The sequence below is a fragment of the Triturus cristatus genome, chromosome 6 (genome assembly GCF_964204655.1).
Source record: "Triturus cristatus chromosome 6, aTriCri1.1, whole genome shotgun sequence".
Classification (NCBI taxonomy): Eukaryota; Metazoa; Chordata; class Amphibia; order Caudata; family Salamandridae; genus Triturus; species Triturus cristatus.
The window spans coordinates 562,809,306-562,834,748 of NC_140589.1; the positions used below are offsets into that span (position 1 = coordinate 562,809,306).

Genomic DNA, 25,443 nt, shown 5'->3' on the forward strand with positions numbered 1-25,443 from the left:
GCTGCTAACCTACCATTTCTAAATGTTATCTTATGTTTTAGTATTTGTTTGAAATTGCATTTCGTTTTCCATGTGTAACCAGTTGAGCAGCACATGTATTGTTAATGCAAGCCCTAACTTTGTGATTTATGAAATATCTTGTAGCATCCTTAGTCCAGAGGAGGCGCGTGACCAGTTTCAGATTGCTCGATTGAACTGCAAGATGTTTGCATTTGTGCATGTTTCCTTTGCACAATTTGAGCTTTCACAAGGTATGTATATTTGTCTACCATTTTCCCTGGTCTCGATGTTGAGAATGAGTGTCTCCCAATGTTGCATTTTCAGCAAGACTTGCTATGCTAAGTCTACATAACAGATAAAATAATCGTCTGAATCTGCCTGAAAATTTGCAGCACCTGCTGGAGATATATAACCATTGACCAAATCATGTACCATGTCTTGTAGGGTATAGTTTTACTACTTAAGATTTCAAAAGTTAGTTCCGCTTTATAGGACTGACATTGAAAGTCATAAATATTAGAATAATTGTTGTCTGTATGCGGGGATCCTGGAACACTTTAATAAATTACAATTGAATTTCTAAGTATATGTCTGGTATGCTAAAACGTAGTCTACAAGCCAAAGCCTAGCTTAGTATTTTTCGGAATTTTCTGAAGAGTCAAAAGGCCCAGTAAAGTGACATCTTTACGTATAGCAACAGTGCAGCATATCTCGAAGTGATGAAGCTTAAAAAAACCTGGTAAAAATTAGGGAAATGCGGCCTGGCAAGTAGGACAGTGAAACTGAGTGAAAATATGGCATTTTTCCTTTAAGAATCTAGCTTCCCAAACCTATTCTGCCTTCCACTTGAAGATGGTTCACAGAGTCCTTTCTTTCTGGCTCATGTGAGAGGTTCGCCGAACATTGCTAGCGTCTTCAAACACCCAATTTTGAGCGAATTCTTTCTCTGCTTTCTATGTTTTAAGCTTTTGTAATATGTTCATTCAGTGTTCAGGGCAGGTTTCCCTACTTTTAAGTACGCCTGCACTCTTCCTGAGGTGCCTATCCTTTTCCAGAAAACAAAGTGGGGAATGACGCAGTCTGTGTAGTGTCTACCTATATCGCACTATATCTGCGGATATGAATTTTTTTAGGCATGCTTCTGAAAGAAAAAGCAAGTAGAAAGAATTCACCCACCACCGAAGTAAATTGGACAAGTGCAGGGTGTGCCTGACAGGTAGAACAGAATGTTCTGCTAGTTACTTATCACCTCATTGTAAAAGACTTCAGAGAGTGAAATCTAATAAAAAAAAGACATAAGTTATCACCATACTTCTTGTTCTCGACATTAACCACACCCGTGTAATAGACCAGGACAGCTGTTGCCTGCGGCTCTACAGTCTTTTTCAACTTCACTGTGGAGAACAAAACATCATCGAACATTGAAACATTGTTTGGGGTGAAATTAGACTGTGGTGTTTTGTGGAGGCATTCCTGTATATGATCAGCATCAAGATGCCGATGTTGAGGCACTCTCCTTAGAGACAATCTGCACTGCACCTTCACAAGTAGACGTTTAACAGTTCATTATGGAGATTGACCTCGACCAACAGATCTCTGCCGTTGTTGCTGGAAATTTCTTTGCCTCTGCAGTTAAATTCATTATCCCCATGGCGGATCTTCAACATCTCATCCTCCACTGATTATACCATCAGGGTATCCTGTTAAAACACATCTTTGACCTTTTCAGCTTTCGAGCACCCATGCATCGGTTCCACCTCCTGATCAACACAGATCAGAGATTTCCAATTCTCTCTCCTTCTAAGAGGGATAAAAACCTTTGATACTGGCTTTTGTCAATTATCTCTTATTCTCACCTCTTTGCCTCCGGGCTGTCCGTCAAGGATTTTGCAAGTTGACGACATTAACTTTCAAGGCATCCTGACTAGACTAGATTCAAAGCTCAACATTTTGGTGGAGACTGTCCATACATCAGTTTTGATAGTCATGCAAGCCTTTTAGCTAGAGTGCTGGGACATCTGTTTTTTATCCTTTAGAGCCTGGCTTTGAGAAAATTGCTTATGATTTTAGGTAATATTCTTCTATAATGAGGTTGCAACTACAAGAAAAGCACACCTCCTGAGCAACACTTCCTCTTCCTTCTCATGGATTTGAATCCAGATTCAAATATTTTGTCTCTGCATTTCGGAAACATCATACCCGAATTCGAGACAGCAATGCTACTATAAAGGTTTTCACCAGCAGGAACTTCACTTAAGGCCACAAGCGCTAATGTGCTTTTTGACACTTATCGCCATCCTCTATGGAAAATATCTAAACGCTTTGAAAATGATCTCCCTAAAGATAGAAGGCAAGACTTTGCTGACGTTGTCCAGGAAAGGTCTTTTGTTTTCCAACCATGTTATCAGTGCCTCAATTGACTTGGCCAATCCAGCTCTATCTCAGTATTGCCTTTGCATAGCCTTGAGAAGAGCGTCCTAGTTAAGATTATAATTTTAGGAATGAGGCCCAGAAGGTGAAAGTCAAGCATACGTTTATTAAGACACATAGTCCTTTAAACATAAAATACATCACGTCATTGATAACATTATCTCTCAACAAAACATTCTAAATAGCTTAATTCTTAACCGCCAATCAAAAGTGTCCTACTTTGTGAACATAAAAAAACTGCATTGAGAATGAAAACGTAATTAATTCCCATTGATGGTTCACTCCATGTATGGTTTTAAAAGACTCTGCCTTTCCCTATATGAAAATAATCTTTCTAATCCTGCTCCCCCTCAGCCCCCCAACACACCCTTTTTTCAACCATCTTGCTATCTTGGGTCGGGCTTAATGAGTTTAAGCCCATTCTAATTTTTAGGCTCACATACCTCACTTGGAATTGTGTGGAGATGAGTATACAGGAAGTCTGTTTCACTCTTACATGAATCCCACATCGGAGATGTACACTGCCTCAATAATAAATAGCTAAAATCGCTTTCTGCGGATACTTCTGTAGTCCTTATTCCTATTTCAGATTTGGGGAGGTTTACTGGGGATGTTAAAACAGCACAGTTTATAGTGAGCTGTCCCTACTGTTTTGCCCCTTTGTTCTCAAACTCACAGATTATAACTTTCTTCCTTGGAATTTTTCTCTACAATCAAGCAAAGTTGCTTTCTGCATAAGTAATAATATATTCCAAAATCCTAATGTTGACCTTATTGTATTTTACATGTTTCTTACGTGTTCTGGCAGTAAAAACGCAAAAATATCTTTTATAACTGTGGAAAGACTTGTTTGACTCATTGGCAAGTATAGAGTTACACAATGACCCCCTCAGCTGTGCAAACCTATCAACTTTGCTACCAAAGTTGATACTCCAAGGTATCAATCAAATTGTTACATTAAACCTGCCTTAATTCTCAAGTCGATATTAATGTAACATGTTGCAGCCTGCTTTACTCACTTTCACAAAGTTGCCAATTTGTTGCCTTTAGTCTCCTGTGCCTTGAACGGTTGCACAAGTAGCCTGTCTCGAGAATGGCTTTCTGCCCCCCAGGAGGACATGCTAATGACTCCCAGGAAAGGAGACTATAAGCACTGGAGAGAGGTGTCCCCTTCTTCTGCATGAAGTCGCATGGGTGTTTACCCTTCAAAGGCGTGTTCTCCTTTGAAGCTAGCTTTCTGGGCCAACAGGTAACACTTGGGAGAGGGGCTGACACTAGGGACAGAGAAAATTAATTCAGTCATCGAACCTGTTTCTCAGGGGTGTGTACACCCCTTAATGGCCACACGTCTAGAATGGTCCAGGGAACTCTAGATGCAGAGAAATTAGTTCTGCCATGTTGGGAGTGGGGAGAATAATGCATTCTGAGCATAACAAGGGGACTCGGAGCTCAAGTCTCAACTGGACTGGAACAAGAACTGAAGGAGGACTGCCATACTGCACCAAGGAGCTGGCAAAGAGTGGCTGTACCACCGTGAATTGCACTTGTGGAACTTGGTGGCTAGGAAAAAAGTAACTGTCCATGCTGTGTCCTGCTCGCGGAGATGTCGTTTCCGGTGCCCAGCTGAAGCCAGAGACTTCAAGGGTGAGTTGGCTGCCCTGTTCGCAGCGCAGGGCTACAGCACCTGAAGAAACCTGCTGGGGTAAGTTGGTAGCCAAGAATCTTCACACCACTGCCATGCAGCACCAGAGACCAGGACCCGATGCTCAGAGTTGCACCCGAGTCAACTCGGGAGAGTTGTCGGAGTGCAGCTTGGTCTCTCAAAGGATGAGTTAGCGGGCAAGGAAAGATTTGGCTGTGACTGTGATATGTGACTGGTAGCTCAGTGGCGACTGGACTTCTGCCAGATCGAGGGGACTGATGTTGACCCATAGCCAGTACGCCTCACCCCCGCAGTGGACCGAGGAGTAGCTGTAGGAAGACCCCCATCGACTGCATCACATCTACATGGCACCCACAACTTATTTGAGCACCTTAAGCATCCTGTATCCATTGCATCAGGACCACTTCAGTAGGAACCTACAACAAAAGATAAAAGTGCCTGTAACAGACTGAAGACTACTTCACCTGCTGAGGTAACTGTTTCTGAGGACCTTACTAGTCCCCCTTACTGGTTCCCTGTGTTGGGAGTTGGTCGTCAAGGTAACTCTAACTGACTGCCATACAACTAGCCAACGTTTTTATTCAGAAAGTTTCTAAGTGTCAAATTCTGTTAATTTGCCAATGCTTGTTCAAGATTCAGTAAAAAGTGCATATTTACTGTACCTCGTAAAATCTATATCTCTGAAACCTTCTGGTGCATCTTTTTAATTGTGGTGTCTAAAAATGCAAAAAAACCCTGTATTTTATAAATTGTTACTGGATTTCTTTAGAGTCTTATTGATTTCTTCTTCAATTGTTTTGGTGCTGTTAAATGCTTTACACTTCTTACCTTTGTGTAAGCTTTGCCTTGCTGCTCAGAGCTCCAGGTACTCTGGGTTCAGCTAGAAGGTTTAACCAACAAAAGCTACTTGACCTAAAGGGGTTGGTAAGTATTACACGGTGAGGTTACACTGCCACACCAAATACTACACCCCATCTCCTCACGAAAATTAATCGCCTTCTACCATATACTTAACAGAGGAAACTAATTCAGATCTGCACAGCCAGGATTGTGTACCACCATTTATTCATTAAATGAGGTCCAAATGTTCTGAAGTCTCTTCAGGCCTGGATTACAACTAATAATTGAATTTTCAAGATAATACAAGAAGATAAGCTCCTGCCACTATTCTTTAAAATCAGGTGCTTCCCTTTTTAACCACATTTAGATGAGCCACAATAATTGCGTAAAATATATCCCTGACAGATAAGATGGCATGTTGTGGTAATGGTTCAGTAAGATGCTGGGGCGGCTGGTCTTAAGGGGCGTAGGGAGCGTTGCCTCACCTACCAGCATCGGGGAAAACTAAAGGGAGCGAGAATGAACACCAATTGAGCAGTTTAAAGAAGTGCTCACTGCTTGGTGCTCCCCGTAAAACTTGAAAGTTAAACTATGTAAAATATATATATTTTTTTACTTACTTTATCTCGGAGTCTTCCTGCGCAATGTGCGCATGTGCAAAAGCTGGGCGAGAACTATTCCTCGCCCTCGAGGCAGGAGCGAGGAGGCGGGTGACATCAGCCTTGTGGGAGTGGCTGATTAAAGCGGCAGTAAATGGGTTTCAAATGGGGCGATTATGAATTAGCCCAGGGCGCGGTCAGTGGAGCGCCATTCAGGGTAATGGGAAGGGGCAGGGCTGGCTCACAGTGCACGGAGTGCAGGGGGTGGTAACAATTGCAGCACTCCTTTCGCCTCCGTAAATTAGGCTTCCTAATTGGGTAAGGCTGAGGCGACCGGGAGTGGCTATCCATTTAGTTTTAGTTTGGCAGGCAGTTCCTATTTCCGAGAGGGGTGTGTTTGTTGCGGGAAAAAGAAAGGCGCCTGCAGCCGTGGTTTCAAACGACACGTGTGCAGGTAAGCCTTTTCCCTTTTTTGAACCCCAGGACTCGGCAGACCTGCTGTTGAAAATGCTTGTAAGGCATGCTGGCACCGGCTTCCTGCGTTCGTTCGGATACTTTTTTCGTAACCGAAGCAGCAAGCAAAAGTCTTGCAAAGATCACACTGTGTCTAGTGGTTGTGCTGTGCTATTTGAGCTATAAGTGCTCAGGATCACACCGCGAGAGAAAGGGCTGACCTTAGAGACGAGTGGGGAGATAAGGCGACTGCTCCAGTATCGCTACGTGTCAGGTGCTTGAAGGGTGTGAGGTGGGACAGGGGCCCTTCGCGCGGTCACGCGTGAGATAACCGCTGAGCCGGGTTTCCACCTCATGCGTTGTCAGTCAGAAGTCCGGTAATATCTTGGGTGCATCATCAGCCAGTTTCCCTCTCAAGATCTGTATTATAGCATGGTATATTGACAGTGAATGGGATATGTCACATGCCGCAGCTAAACAGTCAAAACTGAAAAAATGAGAGATATTAGCATTTGAAACAATGTGACCACAGCTGAACGATAAACGTGTTTACATGTGATGTACAACTAAAAGCTAGACAGTGACACTAAAAGATGAATTGTGCGATGCAATTTTGCCTGACATTTTGATTTAGTGGTGACCAACATAAATCAATTTAAAATAACGCTGGTGGGGGCACTATTTAGCATCAGTGGAAATGAAGATGTATGCAAACGACACTGGGGAAAACTTTATTTTTTGGGGTATTAACCTTGTGGTGTTAAAGTTGTCGGATTTATGCTGCAGGGACTTTAGCTTGTTGAGCTAAGAAATATGAAGTATTGTGAATATGAAAATAATGCTAGCTAATGTAAAAACCATCCCTGGTTATAATTACGGAAACATTGTTTTACTTTACTTCCAGATTTATAGTATCCTAAAGCTATGTTACCAACCATAGGTGAACGCAGGGGTTAACTTTCATAGACCTGAGAAGCAATGTAAGGATTTAAAGCTCTCCCATTTAATGATTAGTAGGGAATTTGGAATACAAGCGTATTATGCTCCTATGCTAATTGGCGCAATGTACAACTGTAATATGATGCCAAAGTGTACTATATGGCAGTGTTTTGTACCTCTAATTATTATTCTCTGGTTTGTGTGTTATAGTGCTGTGTTCACGTAGCTCTCTTTGACTGTGATTACTTCCTGGGTCTCCACTTTTAGTGCTGTGCTTGCCAAACTCCGCTTTGCCCGTTTTACCCATCTTGTCCTCAGGCTATTATTCTCAGGTTTGCACACATTATGGTGTTGTCACATGTTACAATGGACACGTGGCATTGTTTCTTTGAGTGCTGTGGTTCTCTAGTGAATCCTTGGAGTCTCTCAGCACCCTTCAAGAAGTGATAACATGAAGAGGTTAGATCTTGCACACTTGTAACAGTTTGGTGTGGCAGTTTACGCCTCACCACTTTACAAGTCCACCAACCGCCACTGGTAAGATGACCTGAGGTTCTGTTTGGCTCCACCACTTAATCACCTACCGATTTTAACAAACACCTTTCTCCTGTAGAGTTCTATATTAGGGCTTGAAGCAAAAGTATGTAAAAGTATCTGCCACAGGAATCGGACTTTGGAAACCATTCGAAGTCTAGCTAAAACCCCATTTGTGTAGTCTGAGGCATATAATACAAACTATACAACATTTTAAAAGAAGGAACCTTCAGCTGAGATACAGTGAGTATATTTTTGAGTTGGCATTGTCCCTCTAAACCATACCAGGTCTGAATCTCATTGATAAATAGGATTTATGTTCCATATGACAATTACCTTTGCACCACAGCTTGAAATGCAGTTAATACCACTACTAGATCAGGGCCCCCATAATTCTTTCAAACTTTTCGCATTCCCATTATTGTTAATATTGCACGGAATTAACCATTTCAAGATTATCTTTTCAGGTTAAATTTGCTGAAAATTCCCTACCCAGATATCGATAGGATTGTACCTCCTCCACCTTAATTTGAACAAGGACCCATTTAAACACTTTATTCATGTGTATAAACCATTATGTTCGAGGCATATGAGCTGCAGATTGTACACTTAGCATAGATCGCCATCTGGTGTTGGGCCCGGATGTTTGCAGTTTGTTTTTGTTCTTTGGACAGTCTTTGGAAGTCACGAGTTCGGTGACTCCTCCTTCGGTCCGTACTGCGCATGGGCTTCGGCTCCATCCTCAGATTGTTTTTTTTCCGCCATCAGGCTCGGATGTGATACTTCGTGCTCCGGCTTCGAACTTCTACGGTTCCAGCCTCGACGGAAAATCGGCACTTTTCTCCATCCCGTACATCGGCACCGGCCTTCGGGCCCTCCTCGACTCCGGTCCCGGCCGATGGAAAGGACTCCGTTCAAAAAGTGCCCAAAATGTGGGTCTAAATTTCCCCACACCGACCTCCATCAGGTGTGTAACCTTTGCCTCTCTCCAGAACACGAGGCCAGAGACTGCCCCGCCTGTAAGTCTTTTCGATCAAAGAAGACCATCCGGGATCGAAGAGCTCGACGCACCATGGCGCACTCATCGTCCGCAGCTCCACCGGACATCTTCGGAGACGGCGCCGAAGCTTCGGGGCAACTACACACCGAGCAGGAGGACGACGTCGTCAGCGCTTCCGAGGCCGACGACTCCGACGTGGAGGACATCACACCGGCGCAGCGGGTCGTGAGTACTATACCCCCTCCCACCCCCGCGCCCAAAACCAAAGAGACTCAGGTTACACCCTCGTCTGCAGGCCTGGGTAAAACCAAGCACAAAGCTTCTATCACCCCACCTTCGGGCCCGGTGTCGAAGCCTCAAAAGTCTCACGGCAGCTCGGGCTCGAGCCAGCCGACTCCTGGTGCCGAAAAACAGCATCCGGCACCGAAGAAAGTAATACCCAGCTCGACTCCGAAGCCACCGGTGCCGAAGCCTGGACTCTCGGTGCCGACCAAACACAAACACAAATCTGTCGGCACCGACGCTCCGGCGCCGAAAACTCCGTCGACGCCGAAAAAACCGGAGGCCCCAAAAAAGCATGTCGCACAGAAACCATCGAAGCCCTCGACTCCGAAATCATCGGCGCCAGCGGACGATTCGGCGCCACTGGCTCTGTTTACACCAGACCCTTTGCAAAAGACTATCTAAAGATCCAAAGACTGGGCTATTGACTTTAGTTGTCAAGAAAAGACGCCTTGACACTCCGGCTCCTCCTCCACCACCCAAACGGAAGGACTCTACTACTTCTCCCCTCAGAGTGCCCTCCCCGCTACCTCCTCCTCTGCCTTCTCCACCTCCTCCACCCCCTCCCCCTCCCAGGTCTCCGCCACCTTTACCTCATTATTCCCCGACCCCGTCCCCAGATCCGGATGACGGGGACCCGGATTATGACCCGGCAGACGCCCCAATGGACCCCACTCCACCGGGGACCCCAGACCCATGGGAAGACTACCACAACCCTGATATACCTGATATGCCTCAGGACGACCTATACCCATCCAGGCCGTCTCCTTCAGAGGACTCCTTAGGGTTTCACCACTTAGTGCAGAGAGCAGCACACTACCATGGGGTGGACATGCACAGCGAACCAGTGGAAGACGACTTCCTACTGGACACATTTGACATTCAGGACAAATCCACGTCTATCTTGCCCATGCTTAAAGGTGTCACCAAGCATGCTGCAGAGGTGTTCAAAGACCCTGTCAGGGCCAGGGTACTGAACCCTAGAATAGAGAAAAAGTACAAGGCGGCACCCACAGACCCTGCATACATTAAGGGCCCTGCTCCCTTAGATTCCCTAGTTGTCTCCACAGCTAGAAAGCGGGCTAACTCCCAGTCCTCAGGAGAAGCCCCACCGCCAGACAAGGAATCGAAACTTTTAGTCGCGTCTGGCAAACGCACCGCCTCCCAAGCTGCAAACATGTGGCGCATTGCAAATACACAAGCGCTACTTGCGCGCTATGACAGAGCACACTACGACGAACTTGAGGCTCTTATGCAGCACCTCCCCGAAAAACACAAGCGCAAGGCTCATGACCTGATACAGGAGGGTAAACTAATTACAAACCCCTCCATTAAGTGTGCCCTCGATGCAGCCGACACTGCTTCTAGAGCCATAAATACCAGTGCCCTGCTTCGTCGCCATGCCTGGCTCAGGATCTCAGGGTTCAAGCCTGAAGTCCAGGCGTCCATACTCAATCACCCTTTTGACCAACAAACTCTCTTTGGGCCAAAGGTGGACGAAGCGTTGGAAAAGATGAAAAAAGACACAGACACAGCAAAGTCTATGGGGGCACTCCAAACACAAGCCTCTAAACGTTCCTTTCGACGCTCATCCTTTCGTGGCACAGGCAGAGGCTTCTCCACCGATAGCGCCTCTACCTCCTACAAGTCCCCTCCTCAAAATACCTTTTCAAAGGGCAACCAAAGGGGTGGTTACAGAGGCAACAACAATAAGGGCAGGGGCAAAACTAACACCACCCGTTCTGCCACCCCGCCCGCACAATGACTTCCCTCCGCTCCCCCCAGACCATCCCACTCCGGTCGGGGGCAGACTACAAAACTTTATCCACGCATGGGAGTCCATAACATCGGACAAATGGGTGACCCAAATCATTCGGTCAGGGTACTGTCTCGAGCTAACATCTACCCCACCCAATATCCCACCAAGACACCGTCCAATGTCTCAAGAACATTCCACACTGCTCAAACAGGAGGTACTCTCCCTCCTCCAAAAACACGCTATAGAGCAGGTCCCCGTCAATCAGCAAAATCTAGGGGTCTACTCCCTATATTTCTTAATACCAAAGAAAGACGGGACCCTGAGGCCCATTCTGGACCTCCGACCTCTAAATGCCTACATACATTCAGACCATTTCCACATGGTCACCCTACAACAAGTCCTCCCGCTCCTCTGTCAGGGAGACTTTCTCACTACCTTGGACCTGAAAGACGCATACTTTCACATTCCAATACACCCCTCTCACAGGAAGTACCTCAGGTTCGTGGTGGACGAGCAGCATTACCAATTCACGGTTCTCCCCTTCGGGGTCACCACCGCACCACGGGTGTTTACCAAATGCCTAGCGGTATTAGCAGCACACCTCAGACGTCAACATATTCACGTCTTCCCTTACTTAGACGACTGTCTGATAAAAGCCGCGTCCTACGACCAATGTGTGCAACATACAAACCGCACCATCCAACTGCTCCACCAGCTAGGCTTCACGGTGAACTACCAAAAGTCCCACTTCACACCATCTCACACAAAGCAATATCTCGGGGCCACTATAGCCACCTCCAAGGGTATTGCCTATCCAAACTCAGCCAGAATCACAAGCATTCAAGCCTTACGCAAAACATTCCTTCCTCAACACTCTCTTCCAGCAAGAGTGTTTATGAAGCTCATAGGAATGATGGCGTCTTGCATTTTCATAGTGCCCCATGCAAGACTCCACATGCGTCCACTTCAAGAGTGCCTAGCACAACAGTGGAACCAGGCCCAGGGTCAGCTGACGGATCTGGTGTTGGTGGACGGCCGCACCCATCACTCTCTGCAGTGGTGGAACACCACAAACCTTTCCAAAGGGCGGCCGTTCCTGGACCCGGTTCCTCAGGTGATTCTAACAGCGGACGCATCGCTCTCCGGCTGGGGAGCGCACCTCCTACACCTCACAATGCAAGGTCTATGGACGCCACAGCAAAAATCGCTCCACATCAACCATCTGGAGCTCTTGGCGATCTTTCTAGCCCTAAAATCTTTCCAAAAACAGATTTCGTGCAAAGCAGTCCTCATTCGCACAGACAACATGACTGCAATGTATTATATCCAAAAACAGGGGGGGGGACACTCTCCCCAGCTCTCCCGCTTAGCCCAGAGCATATGGAGATGGGCAATTCCCCAAAACATCTTTCTCCTGGCACAGCACGTTCCAGGCGTACAAAACACCATGGCAGATCTGCTCAGCAGACAAACGCAACAACTACACGAATGGGAACTGCATCCACAAGTTCTTCACCCATTCTTCCAACAGTGGGGGCATCCTCAGATAGACCTCTTCGCCACCCACGAAAACAAAAAATGCCCAAGCTTCGCCGCCAGATACCTACACCCATTGTCCAAGGGCAATGCAATATGGATGAACTGGTCAGGCAAATTTGCATACGCCTTTCCACCTCTCCCACTAATTCCATTAGTGGTAAGGAAGCTACAACAACACTCCCTCACACTCATTCTAGTAGCTCCGACGTGGGCCAGGCAGCCGTGGTACACCACACTACTACAACTATCAGTGGTACCACATCAAAAACTGCACCTATCCCCATGCCTCCTAACCCAGAACCATGGAGAAATCAGGCACCCGGACCCAGCTCAGCTCAACCTGGCGATCTGGCTCCTGAAATCTTAGAATTTGGATACCTTAACCATCCCCCTGATTGCATGAACATCATCATGGAAGCCAGACGTCCTACCACTAGAGCATGCTATGCCGCAAAGTGGAAAAGATTTGTAATTTACTGCCGTAACAATACAATCAACCCTTTAGATGCATCCATACAGCACATCATATGCTATCTGCTCCATCTTCACAGGTGTAACCTGGCATATTCATCCATACGCCTACACCTAGCAGCGATCGCTGCTTATCTACAAAACAGACAGCATTTATCACTGTTCAGAGGGCCCGCTATTAAAGCCTTTATGGAAGGCCTTAAACGAGTAATTCCTCCCAGGGCACCACCTTCCCCTGTATGGAATCTAAATTTAGTTCTTACACGGCTAATGGGTCCGCCCTTCGAACCAATGCATAAATGTGAGCTACAGTTTCTCACCTGGAAAACAGCTTTTCTCGTAGCTATCACTTCCCTTAGAAGGGTTGGTGAAATACAAGCGTTCACTATACAGGAACCCTTCCTACAAATACATCACAGCAAGGTCATACTTCGCACAATTCCGAAGTTTCTGCCCAAGGTCATTTCCCCCTTCCATCTCAATCAATCGGTGGAATTACCTGTCTTCTTCTCGCAACCTCAATCTGTTGCAGAGAGAGCCTTACACACACTCGATGTTAAAAGGGCTTTGCTGTACTACATACAAAGAACGCAACCCTTCAGGAAGACTAAACAATTGTTCGTTTCCTTCTCTCCACCACATAAAGGCAACCCCATTTCTAAATCCGGGATAGCTAGGTGGATTGTAAAGTGCATACAAATTTGCTATCAAAAGGCAAAAAGAACATTATCTGTTCCGCCTAAAGCCCACTCTACAAGAAAGTTAGGGGCTTCTGTGGCTTTTCTAGGGAACATACCCTTAGATGACATCTGCAAAGCAGCCACATGGTCAACACCGCACACCTTCACAAAACATTACTGTGTAGATGTGCATTCCAAGCAGCAAGCTAGGGTGGGCCAGGCTGTACTAAAGACACTTTTTCAAACCACTGCAACGGATACCGGTGGTCGCCGCTAAGGTTGGGTACTGCTATATAATCTATGCTAAGTGTACAATCTGCAGCTCATATGCCTCGAACGGAATATGCTACTTACCAGTATGCATCTGTTCTTGGCATGTAGAGCTGCAGAGTTGTACACGCCCACCCGCCTCCCCGGCTACCTGTATCCGTTCCAGTACATCTTATTTAGATACAACACACATGGGTTTCTCACTGTTATTACTACGCTCCATCATTTCCCTGTTGGCGAAAAACAATCTGAGGATGGAGCCGAAGCCCATGCGCAGTACGGACCGAAGGAGGAGTCACCGAACTCGTGACTTCCAAAGAACAAAAACAAACTACAAACATCCGGGCCCAACACCAGATGGCGATCTATGCTAAGTGTACAACTCTGCAGCTCTACATGCCAAGAAGAGATGCATACTGGTAAGTAGCATATTCCTTTTTCTATATTGACTATTTTTCAATTCATAGTGGATATGGAAAGCGTTGAGTTTTTTCTGCAATCCTATTTGCTTTATACCCATTATCACCAGATCCTCTGTATAGAGAAGACATAACATCTGGTTACCTTCCATCTTTGGAGCCAAAGAATGGGTCCTTGACAAGACTGATGTCAGATCCCTTAGTTAAATTGCAAAAAAGTACATGTAAACAAGCAGCCAATACGCTGCAGCCCATTTCTTATGATTTTTTCTTGAAAGGGTGCCACTTTCCTTGGCCCATTCCTTCAGTCTCTGAAGAACAAACTTTGCATAAAATGTGTCCCCTAATTCCATTAGGCTTATTCTCTGTTTTTTTGCAGTGCCTTTTCTTTTAATATATGGGCTTTTTAATCACTCCTTTTCAGCTTTATGGGCTTACCCCGGCTGGAGTTGTAGCCTTTGAATACTGACGGGCAGAATCTAGCCCACTGATAAACATTGGTTATTGGCTTTAATGATTATGATTGAGAGATTGTCAGGTCCTGCAGCTCTTGAAAGGGAAGATCCCAACTCAGAAGCACTCATCGACCTTTGAAACCAGAGCTTCATCCTATGAGTAAAAGTACCTTCGCCTCCAGACACCTCTTGGACCCTATTTTCACCACCTTCAAAAACATCGACGAGCCCACAGCAGCCACTAGGACAGACCATGCCCTCGTGAACTTAAGCATCCCCACCCCAGACCAACGCACATGCACCACTACCAGACCAACCTGCCAAAAGTGGAACAGATTCACTGACCAGAACTGAAACACCGCTCTAAACACCCACCGACCTAAACACAGCAACAGCCTCCCCAAAGCCATGAAGAATTTCAATATTTGCATCACATCCTGTGACGACTTTCTGGCCCCCTGCAAACAGCAATACAACAAGATCTAGACTCCAGGCCAGTTGGTACATGCAGGAACTCCGATTGAGCGCTACAAACAACTGGACAGCAAATGGAGAATGCCCCAGGACAATGGAGAAAGGGTCACATTCAAATCCGCCTTGAGACACTACCGTCAAATGTTCCAGACCCCAAATGCAAAGCTTTGGCAGACCGCATCGGTGTTGTAACCCAATAGTGGCAGTGAAGAGCCCTCCACTGGCCATGTGAAGGGGTAAGAGAGGTTGGGATGAGGATACCGCCTCCCAATTCAAATTGTATTCACAAATTTGTATCCAAACCCTAATATGGCTCCTAGAGGCCTTCTACAACTCCTTATAGTGGTATGTACCGCTCAAAAGCGGAAAGGAAAAGATTTCCTTTTGTTATTTAACCCTCACACACCCTATTGGTGTCATGCTTCATCATCGGGTTCACCCTGACTCCTAAAGGTCAGCGTGGGCTCAACCGTATTTCAGGGAGCTCTTAGGAAATGTAGGCTAGGCGGACTTAAAGATAAAAATCCTACTGCACCTCCAAGGTATCCTTTATTGGTGGTTGTGTAGTGGATATTAAAAAAGGTAAAAACTGGTCTTTTTTAGATGTTATGGTCCTAGGACTGCCAACATGTTTCAGCCCAAAATTGAAAACCCAAAAATTGGTCCTGGGCTTTCGTCGGGGCTCAATGAATATTCCCTCCCTGGAATTGGTCAATAAAGGTATTCATTTGACCTATATATACATCTTGAAGGAGCAGGAAGCTGCAACCTTCATAATAAAAATGAAAGTGGGGAGAATACTTATCTGCCTTCCTCTGTTTATCGGAAAAATCCACCCAATTTGGGGGAAATGCAATTTTCAACGGGATCACGTATGGGTAGCCTTGTAGTCGCACTTACTCCAAAGGTCCTGCCCCATAGTTAACCTATTTGGTATGTTGTGATCCCCGGCTCTCACCTCATCGGTACCAACAGAAGCAAGTAAATCTTCACCATTGTGAAGAATTTGACCTCACCAAAAGCCAACTCCAGCTTAATCACCCTCTCGCAAGGCTGCTGCAATAATCTCCCTCAATGTTTCAGCAACAAAATCACTGCAATTTACAGCAATTCAATTTGCAAGCGAACTCAACAGACATCTCCAAACACCTCCAGATCTTATCCAAAGAACAAATGCTAACCACGTGGGCCATAACCCCAGGACAAGCCATCGCAACCATGAAGTCCATTGACTCTGGCCCCATCTGACCCTTTCTCCCAACTCCAAAGGACTGCAACTCATAAGTGCCATGCTCACAATGGGTGAGCATGGCGCTGATGGGTTGCAGTCCTCTGGATTTGGGGGAAATACCCTGATAGGGCCCCTGAGTGGATGCCGCCTCCTCTTCCCCGCCCTTCTCAGATGCTTAAAAATATGTATCTGTCTTCCATTCCTGAGGAAAGCCTAGGTGGACCATTTAACACCCCCTAACTGCTGACTGATCTCACGGCTACCATTCCTGACCAAGGTCTTGGAGACAAAAATCAATAAACGCCACCCATCTGAAAGGCAATTTTTTTTTTTTCCCCTAGGTTTGTCTAGCCACTGGGAGCCACCACTGCCCAAGCTAATTCCATCAAAATAGCAAATAAAAAAACTGTACTGGCATTGGGTGGCGCAGAAAGAGTTTGCTAACATCTCCAGAGGTTCTCGTACTATGAATTTTGTGCAGTTTAAGTTCAATCCTCTGTTTGGAGAATACCTGTACTACATAACCATCCCTTTAGACAGGACGTTATATGTACAGATCAGGATTGGCTCCTTACCCCTCAAGATGTTTACTGTAAAATGGTCCTTGCAATCTGAGCTCTCTTTGACCTGCCCAAGCTGCAAAAAGGGCAAAGAAAGTAGAGCCCCTGTGCTGCTCATTTGCTCCGCCTACGCCAGCCAAGGAGGCTCTGGACCGGGCACAATATACTGTCTAACAGCTTTGAGTATTTTGCAGTGTGATCTAAGACCTCTATACGCATGTGCTGTGGCAAACATTTTGGGCCAGATGTGGTTTGTTATCCACAAGGCAGTAGCAACTGTTTAGTAACTCTGCTGTAGTGTTTTGCAGGCATATAATGACCTAGTTGATGTACTTATCTTTCTAGCACTATCTTAGGGATACTAACGTGTCCTACTGTCTAAAAATTCAGATTTGGTGTGCTGAAAATGTATGTAGCTACCAACTTTGCACACTTTGGTATCAAAGCATGTGGCGTTTCACAGCTATGAAGCTCTGGAGAGTTTAATCGCTGCTTGAAATCATCTTTGTTTTAAATTGTTTTATAGCAATGGGTTTATCCATCACAATTTACTGTATGTTTGTCTGTGGAGCTATTGGTAAAATTATTTTGTATCTGTTTTATGAATTGTGTATTTTAAGCATTTTGAGGTTTTTTTAAAGTGTGTATGTGTGTGTATGTGTGTGTATATATATATATATATATATATATATATATATATATATATATATGTGTGTGTGTGTGTATATATATATATATATATACATATATATATTCACTGAAAAAACCAAAGGTTTCAGGGGTGTTGTAGTTAGGAATTGGCATTTAAAAAACCTTAGAAATTCACAAAAAAAACCATAGGTTTCAGGGGCGTTATAGTTAGCTGGACATTTCCCTCGTACAAAACCCTAGAAATTCCCCTGTTATAGTTAGTTCAGCTAACTATAACTCGCGCCCCCGCAATGCACTGCTGATGACGTCACATATTACATCACTCATGACATGGTCAGTGACATCACTGATGACATCACTGATGACATCACTGATGACATCACTGATGACATCACTGATGACATCACTGATGACATCACTGATGACATCTCAAATGACATCACAGATGACATCACTGATGACATCACTGATGACATCACAGATGACATCACTGATGACATCACTGATGACATCACTGATGACATCACTGATGACATCACTGATGACATCACTGATGACATCACTGATGACATCACTGATGACATCTCAAATGACATCTCAAATGACATCTCAAATGACATCACTGATGACATCTCAAATGACATCTCAAATGACATCACTGATGACATCACTGATGACGTCATCCATGTCATAAATTAGTGCATCTTGCCACACCCTAATCTAACCTTTGATACACCGACTCAAAATTTCAGATGGCCATTTTGAAAACCATAGATACTCCAATACCAATAACTACATACCCACTCATTGACTCTTAGGTCTACATACACCTCCACTCACTCACCTGTACAGTCACTCATACTTAGTCACTCAGTACAGGACAATCATATGCATTTATACACCTATATAGACACTCACACACCGCCAATCATCCATTGAGGTACTGACACACCTAGTCAGTCATGCAAATAATTGATTACAGTCCAATTTACTCACCTATACAGTTAAATACACTCAAGTTCACTTAATCATAAAAATACTAACAAATTCTGACGCTCTTATACAATTACTGATACAAGCACACACTCATCCATACAGCCACTCCAAAAATCACACCCTCACACATATAAATAGTTATATACTCTTACACACATACACTGTGTTTCACATATGTAGTTACTGACACATGTACAACTGAGATATACATTCAGTCACTAACACACCCTTACATACTGTCACCCAACCATACAGTCCATCACACATGCACTCTTAAAACCATGCACCCACTGAATCACCCACTCAGACATCTATGCACAGTCACACACACCCTACCCACACAAACACTCAGGCACCCATACAGATACTCAGATAACCAATCAATAACCCATATAGACACACATATATCTATTCGCAAAACCATGCAGCCACTTATAAACCAACACACAGACACATACAGACATTCACACAGTTTAGTCACTAGTCTGCAGTAAGATACATTTAATGACTGGCTTATAGAGTCAGTTACGCACCTAGAAAATCACCCATTCACACACTTATACACCCACTCATTCTTCCATAGGCCTGTCACTATAAATAAATAAAAGGTATTTAAACTTTTCAGAAAAACGCACATTCACTGGATGATGTCATCAGTGATGTCATTTGAGATGTCATCAGTGATGCCATGAGTGATGTAATATGTGATGTCATCAGCAGTGCATTGCGGGGGCGCGAGTTATAGTTAGCTGAACTAACTATAACAGGGGAATTTCTAGGGTTTTGTACGAGGGAAATGTCCAGCTAACTAGAACGCCCCTGAAACCTATGTTTTTTTTAGTGAATTTCTAAGGTTTTTTAAATGCCAATTCCTAACTATAACACCCCTGAAACCTTTTGTTTTTTTCAGTGAAAATATATATATATATATATATTACCTACTGGCGGTCGCCAGTAGGTAGTTATAGTTAGGACCACGTTTCCATAGGAAATCCGCAACATTCTATTTTGAATAACTTTGGCGCCGGTCGACGAATCCTCGCGAATTTTTCAAAATAGGTGGCGCGCTACGCTCCGCTCCTACCCTGAAAGTCTCGGGGGGATTCGTCAAGCGGGGGCTGAGATAAAAGGGGGGTCCCAAAACGCGTTTTTCCCATGCATTTTTCCATAGGACCTTTAGACAGGGCTACAGCCCGAACGGCTGAACAGAATTACTAGAAATTTGGCAGAGAGGTAGTCCTCAGGTCAAGGAAGTGCCTTTTGTAGGTTTGGTGTAAATCTGTTCAGTAGATTCTGAGAAAATAGCCTTTAAATCAATATATATATCTGAGCCAGCTTACGGTGCGCTTACGGTACGCTTACCGTACGCGTACGGTGGCGTGCGCGAGCGCGATTCTGATTGGCTCTTAGATCTTAGTAAACATTCGAATCGGCCGAAACCAGGAAGCGGCGGCCGCCATTTTCTCTCTCGCACTGAGAGAGATGATTAACAAACAAAGCACAAAAACATTTAAAGGGGCTGTTTTGACAGCTCCCACACACATAACCATGTACACGGAGTCCCCAAAGATCCCCCAAGGCCAAAAACGGAATTTTTATTTTTTCGCTAATTTCGCCGATTACGCTTACCGTACGCGTACGGTAAAAAAATATAAAAAATAAATAAATATCCACACTAACCCCACCCCGTGTGCGATTGGTGACTGAAGGTCACCAATTGTGCATGGCTTACCACGTAAGTAAAAAACGAAAAGATTAAAAAAAAAAATATTAAAAAAAAAAAATTATCCACACTCTCTCCACCCCGTGTGCAAATGGTGCCCGAAGGGCACCATTTGTGCATGGCTTATAACATGTGCGAAAAATTAAAATATTACCTTTAAAAACGAAGTGCATCATATGTCCTCCATGTGCGCACGGTGCGCGAAGCGCATCGTGCGTACATGGCCCATCTAGCGTAACGTGGGCACGCGGTGCGCGTAGCGCACCGCGTGCCCACCGTGCGTGCACGGCACTAACTGCGTAAAGTGGGCGCGGGGTGCGCGAAGCGCACCACGTGCTCACTGTGCGCGCACGGTGCGCGAAGCGCACCGTGCGCGCACGGAACAAACTGCGGTAAGTGGGCGCGCACGCCACGAATGGCGTAAAGTAACTTAGCATTTAAAAAACCGTACAAATTCACTGAAAAAACCATAGGTTTCACACACGTTATAGTTAGGAATTAGCATTTAAAAAACCTTGCAAATTCACTGAAAAAACCATAGGTTTCACACATGTTATAGTTAGCGGAAATTTTACTGATAAAAAACCAATGAAATTCCCCCGTTATAGTTAGTGCAGGCAACTATAACTCACGCGACCGCAATTTTCTGCTGATGACATATGTGTCTTTATGAAAAGAAAATATTTGTAATATATGTATAGCTAAAAATGTATGGAAGAAGACATGGGTAAATAAGTGTCTAAATACAGTATTAGCATCAGCAGAGGATTGCGGTCGCCTGAGTTATAGTTGCCTGCACTAACTATAACGGGGGAATTTCATTGGTTTTTTATCAGTAAAATTTCCGCTAACTATAACATGTGTGAAACCTATGGTTTTTTCAGTGAATATATATATATATATCTATAATACAATCTACTGGCGGTCGCCAGTAGATAGTTGTAGTTAGGACCGAGTTTCCATAGGAAATCTCAAAATTCTATTTTGAATAACTTTGGCGCCGGTTGATGAATCCTCGCGAAATTTTCAAAACTAATGGGGCGCTCTGCTCAGCTCATACCATGAAAGTCTCGGGGTGATTCGTCAAGCAGGGGCCGAGAAAAGAGGGGGGTCCCAAAACGCGTTTTTCCCATGCATTTTCCCATAGGACCTTTAGTCGAAGGTACAGCCCGAACGGCTGAACAGAACTACTTGAAATTTGGCAAAGAGGTAGTCCTCGGGTCAGGCATGTGCCTTTTGCATATATGGAGTCAATCTGTTCAGTAGTTCCTGAGAAAATTGCAGTTAAAAGTACATATATATCTATAAGCGCGCACCGTGCACGCACGGTGCGCGAGCGTAATTCTGATTGTTGGTTACATGTCAGTCAACGTTCTAATCGGTCGAAATCAGGAAGTGTCGGCCGCATTTTTGTTTGTTTTGTGTGCGACAGGGAAAAAGGAAGGTGGCAAACGTGAAAAGGGGGCAGGGTAGAGAGTTTCTGACCCCCTAGCCTAATATATATATTAGGTTTTGTGATGTCGTAAGGATGTATTTATTCTGAAATAAACATTTTTGAACTGAACTAAAGAAAGGTCATTCACAACAGTTCTGACCAATTTTAGACCTACTGTTTGCCAACAAAGAAAATGTTAGGTTCTGTCCCTTCAGCAAATTTTCCCAAGCATCAAAAAAAATCTTTACTTCGTTCTGTGGATCTCCAGGGCGCTTATTTTCACGTTCCAATCTCCTGTCATCACAGGTGATTCCGGAGATTCATAGCGGAGGAAGATCACTACCATACCATTCGGGCTCAAGTCAAGTATCTTAACCTTCTCAAAATATATGGCAATACTTGGAGTCCATCTAAGAAGAAGAACTGTTTACCATATCTAGATGATTGCTTTATAAAAGCAAGAACTCAAATAAAACCAGTGCAGTACTTCAAACTACAGCAAATATTCTAAGAAAACTAGGCTTGCAAATCAACATGGGCAAGTCAATACAAAAGCCATTCCCGTCTCACATATTTGAGACAAAATATACAGGAAAGTGTTTACTTCATGGGAGAGAAGGTCATTTATTCTAGAGAGAAATACCATCCACTAAGCCCCTTCAAACTTTGAGATCTAAAGTTTATTGTGCTTTCAAAATTTAAATTGGTCTTGTTGTAAAAATGCCTCTATACCTTTTGATAGTATCGTTGATAAGAGTTAACTTTGCCATGGGATTTACATTTCCCAAAGCTGGAACAAGAGCTAGACAATCCTCGCTTTTTTTTTTAACTACTCGTATCCTCCACCCCAGGCAAATCCCACTCCCTTCCTCGACTGATTTCTCTTCCTTTTGCTCTGCTTCACAAAACCATGCGCAGATGAGTTTTAGTACTCTGCCGTTCCCAAACACCTTTTTGTTGTTGTTGTTGTTGCTTGGTGATGCTAAATCTTGTATGGTAATCACTAACTCTACTTTAGGTTTAACAACATCTCCTGATATAACATGACCTAATATTTAATTGAGGTCCTCCTGAACTTACACTGCTCTCCTTTTTACTGTTCTGTTAGGTTCACGTCATTAAGCCTCTTTAGGACATTCCGCACCCTGATGTCATGCTCTTTCATATTGTTATTGAAAATCTATATTTTGGCTTGATAAACGTGGAATCCCTTCAGGCCTTTCAGAACATTTTCCATAACCTTCTTAAATACTGATGCCACCGATATTAAGCCAAATGGCATCCTTACAATGCTGAAAGTACCAAAAGGCAGCAAGTCCCAGCAAATAAGAAATTCCAGCATATAACATCTTATCCAGTGGTAGGGGAAGCAAGACTTCACCTCTCACCCCCTACACATATATCATAGGTCTTGGCAGAGAGGCGCACCTGGAAAAAGGAAAAAAAAAAGCAAAGAAGCCACCAATCCCCTCTCAAGCCCCTTCCCACAGTAAAAAGGAGGTGGGTGGGTGGTAGGGGCACCCATGAAGCTCAATCAACCCAGTTCCAGAGTCAAATCAGGTGGCATGCGGGGACTCCATTCTCCCTCCTAATCACTCTCATCTATTGCATCTATGTCGCTAAGCCCATCACTCCCTACCTGCTCTTTCCCATCTTCTTGTTGCCCATCACTTCCACCAAGTAAATCCAACATGTTCGACCACAGTTCAATATCCCCCTCTGCATGCTCATTGGTACGCATTTTGAGTCTGCATTCCCTCTGCCACCGCCAACTCTCACAGGTTAGCTTCCACTGAAGAAATGTCGGGGCTTAGGCCTAGCCCAATGTATAGCTATGCAACGACGTGCTAATAGTAGGCCGAGCTGAGCAAACTTATATCGCATTTTTCGTCCCTTTCGAGGGATGGGGAGCAACCTAAACAGACACTGTTCACTGAGACCTCCACTGCTATCCTTATCAGCCTGCACATCTTGCCTCACACTTCTTCCCAGTACGGCAGAAGCTGTGCACAATTCCAAGCCACATGACCGTAGTCTGCGGGCGCTACCCCACATCGTGAGCAAGCCAATGAGCGATTAGGAAATGCTCTGTGAAGTCAGGTGGGGGGGGTCAGATAGACCTGATAAAGGAAGTAGAACTAAAGCTTTAAGAAAGTTTTTTGATTTTCTGCCATTGTCAGCTAGGAAAACAGTCGCAGTGGCCCTAATCACTTCCAGGTTGGACTATTGTAATAGTCTATATGCTGGAGCCAATAAATCGGTACTCCACAGATTACAAATGGTCCAACATGTAGCGGCCCGCCTAGTATTACGTTGGCCCCGTAGATCATCAGCTTCAGCAGCACTGATTGTGCTTCATTGGCTTCCAATTGCCAAGAGGATTCTTTTTAAGATCCTTTTAATCACTTTCAGGGCTTTTCATCAGCAAGGACCTAAATACCTACGGAATGGCTTTAGATAATACCATCCGGTACGCTGCTTAAGGTCTGTGGGTCAGAATCTGCTTGTAATTCCTAGATTTAAGTTAACAACTAAAGGTGGTAAATCCCTCTTTGTGTTGGGTGCTAAGGCCTGGAATAAGCTCCCCCTCTTTCTACGTTCTTTGTCTCATGAAACCCAGTACAGGAAGGCATTAAAAACCTGGGTATTTTCTATGACCGATGAAGCCTGCACAGCAATGGTGTAAATATGTAGCGTCTAGCGTGAATTGTGTCTATCCCCTCCAACTCGTCCATCTGGGTTGGTGAGCGCCAAGATACTCCCTGGAGTGATAGTAGCGCTATAGAAATATATTTTTACATTACATTACAACTGTCCTCACTAGGGTTGAGCTCCTATTGCTAAGTGTATTTTGTGAATATACCCCGTCAAACACCCCAACATTTTCTTGAGAACCAAAGGAAATTCACCACATAAAGTTCTTATCAGAAACATCCCCAACATGAATTTCCCTTACTTTGTGAATTTCTTTCAACAATATAGGAGGGGTCACTATTTGGATCAAGTATAATGCCCAAATCTCATTGATTGAATCAGCTCTAGATGCTTTTGCCTTTGGAGGAGACAAACTTCCCTGCATATTTACTTTTGTATTCTATCAAACCTGAGAAATAGCTCTCAAGTTTGATAGGTTTCACTCCCCTAGACATATGGTGTAATGGCCAGTTTGTGAAGTTTGACATCTCCTTTGAATTGTTCCTGAAAAATGTCTTCAACACTATTATGAATGTAGCTCCTGAATCGAGTAGAACACATGCCTTTTTACGTCTTCTGGACTCTTACTGGCTGCATGTTTTACCCTAGTGTACCCATTGTTAATAGGAATTCTTGCATTTTAAATACTGCAATGCAGTTATAATTACATAATAAAAATAACTTTATATGCACAGTCAAGGTAAACATTTTGGCTCCGATTGGCGTTCATTACATATTTACATAATTACATTCATGGACAGAAACAATATTTAGTGCTCAATTTTGAAGAAATAGAGTGTTCTGGGATTCCCGCATGAGGCAGTAATCATTCTCATGTTTATTAATAAATGAAGACGCCTGCGATGCAAAACTTGGAATACTTGCACGTTTTTTTTATTTTGTATGGTGTTTAGAATGATCTTCTAACTTGTTAATTTCATCTGTACAAACACTTTGATTGGGAATCTGAACCGAGTGATGTATGTTCCTTATATTGACAGTTCAACGCATCATATTTTAACATTTCAGCACGTGCCTCTGCTGTGTGAATTTTTAAAGCAGTAGTTGGAAGTTCATTCCGCTATTATCATGTTCAAGCCCTAGAGATAGATATCCTATTGGTGGCATAGATGGGTGACACGAAGTAGTGGGCAATCACTTATTCAACTTACATCAATCGGTTCTATGAATTTAACCTACATTAGTATTGAGCGAAGGCACAGACTCCACCATTTTATGGCTGGCTTTTTAGACCACTTTAGCTGTCTCACCATACTATTGTTTTTCTAAAAACATTATACATAATATACATAGAGATGGGCTTTTGGTCCGAAGAGGTAATACTT

The 25,443-nt window shown here is 44.2% G+C and overlaps 1 protein-coding gene across 2 annotated transcripts in view; it reads left to right on the forward strand.

Moving 5' to 3' along the window:
• The window catches only part of TTK (TTK protein kinase), a 650,127-nt gene that overhangs the window by 82,517 nt on the left and 542,167 nt on the right, over positions 1-25,443 (forward strand). For both annotated transcript variants that reach the window (XM_085611007.1, XM_085611008.1), the window contains exon 4: positions 145-251. In XM_085611007.1, the coding sequence (XP_085467133.1) occupies positions 145-251 (107 nt within the window). The remainder of the gene's footprint in view (positions 1-144; positions 252-25,443) is intronic.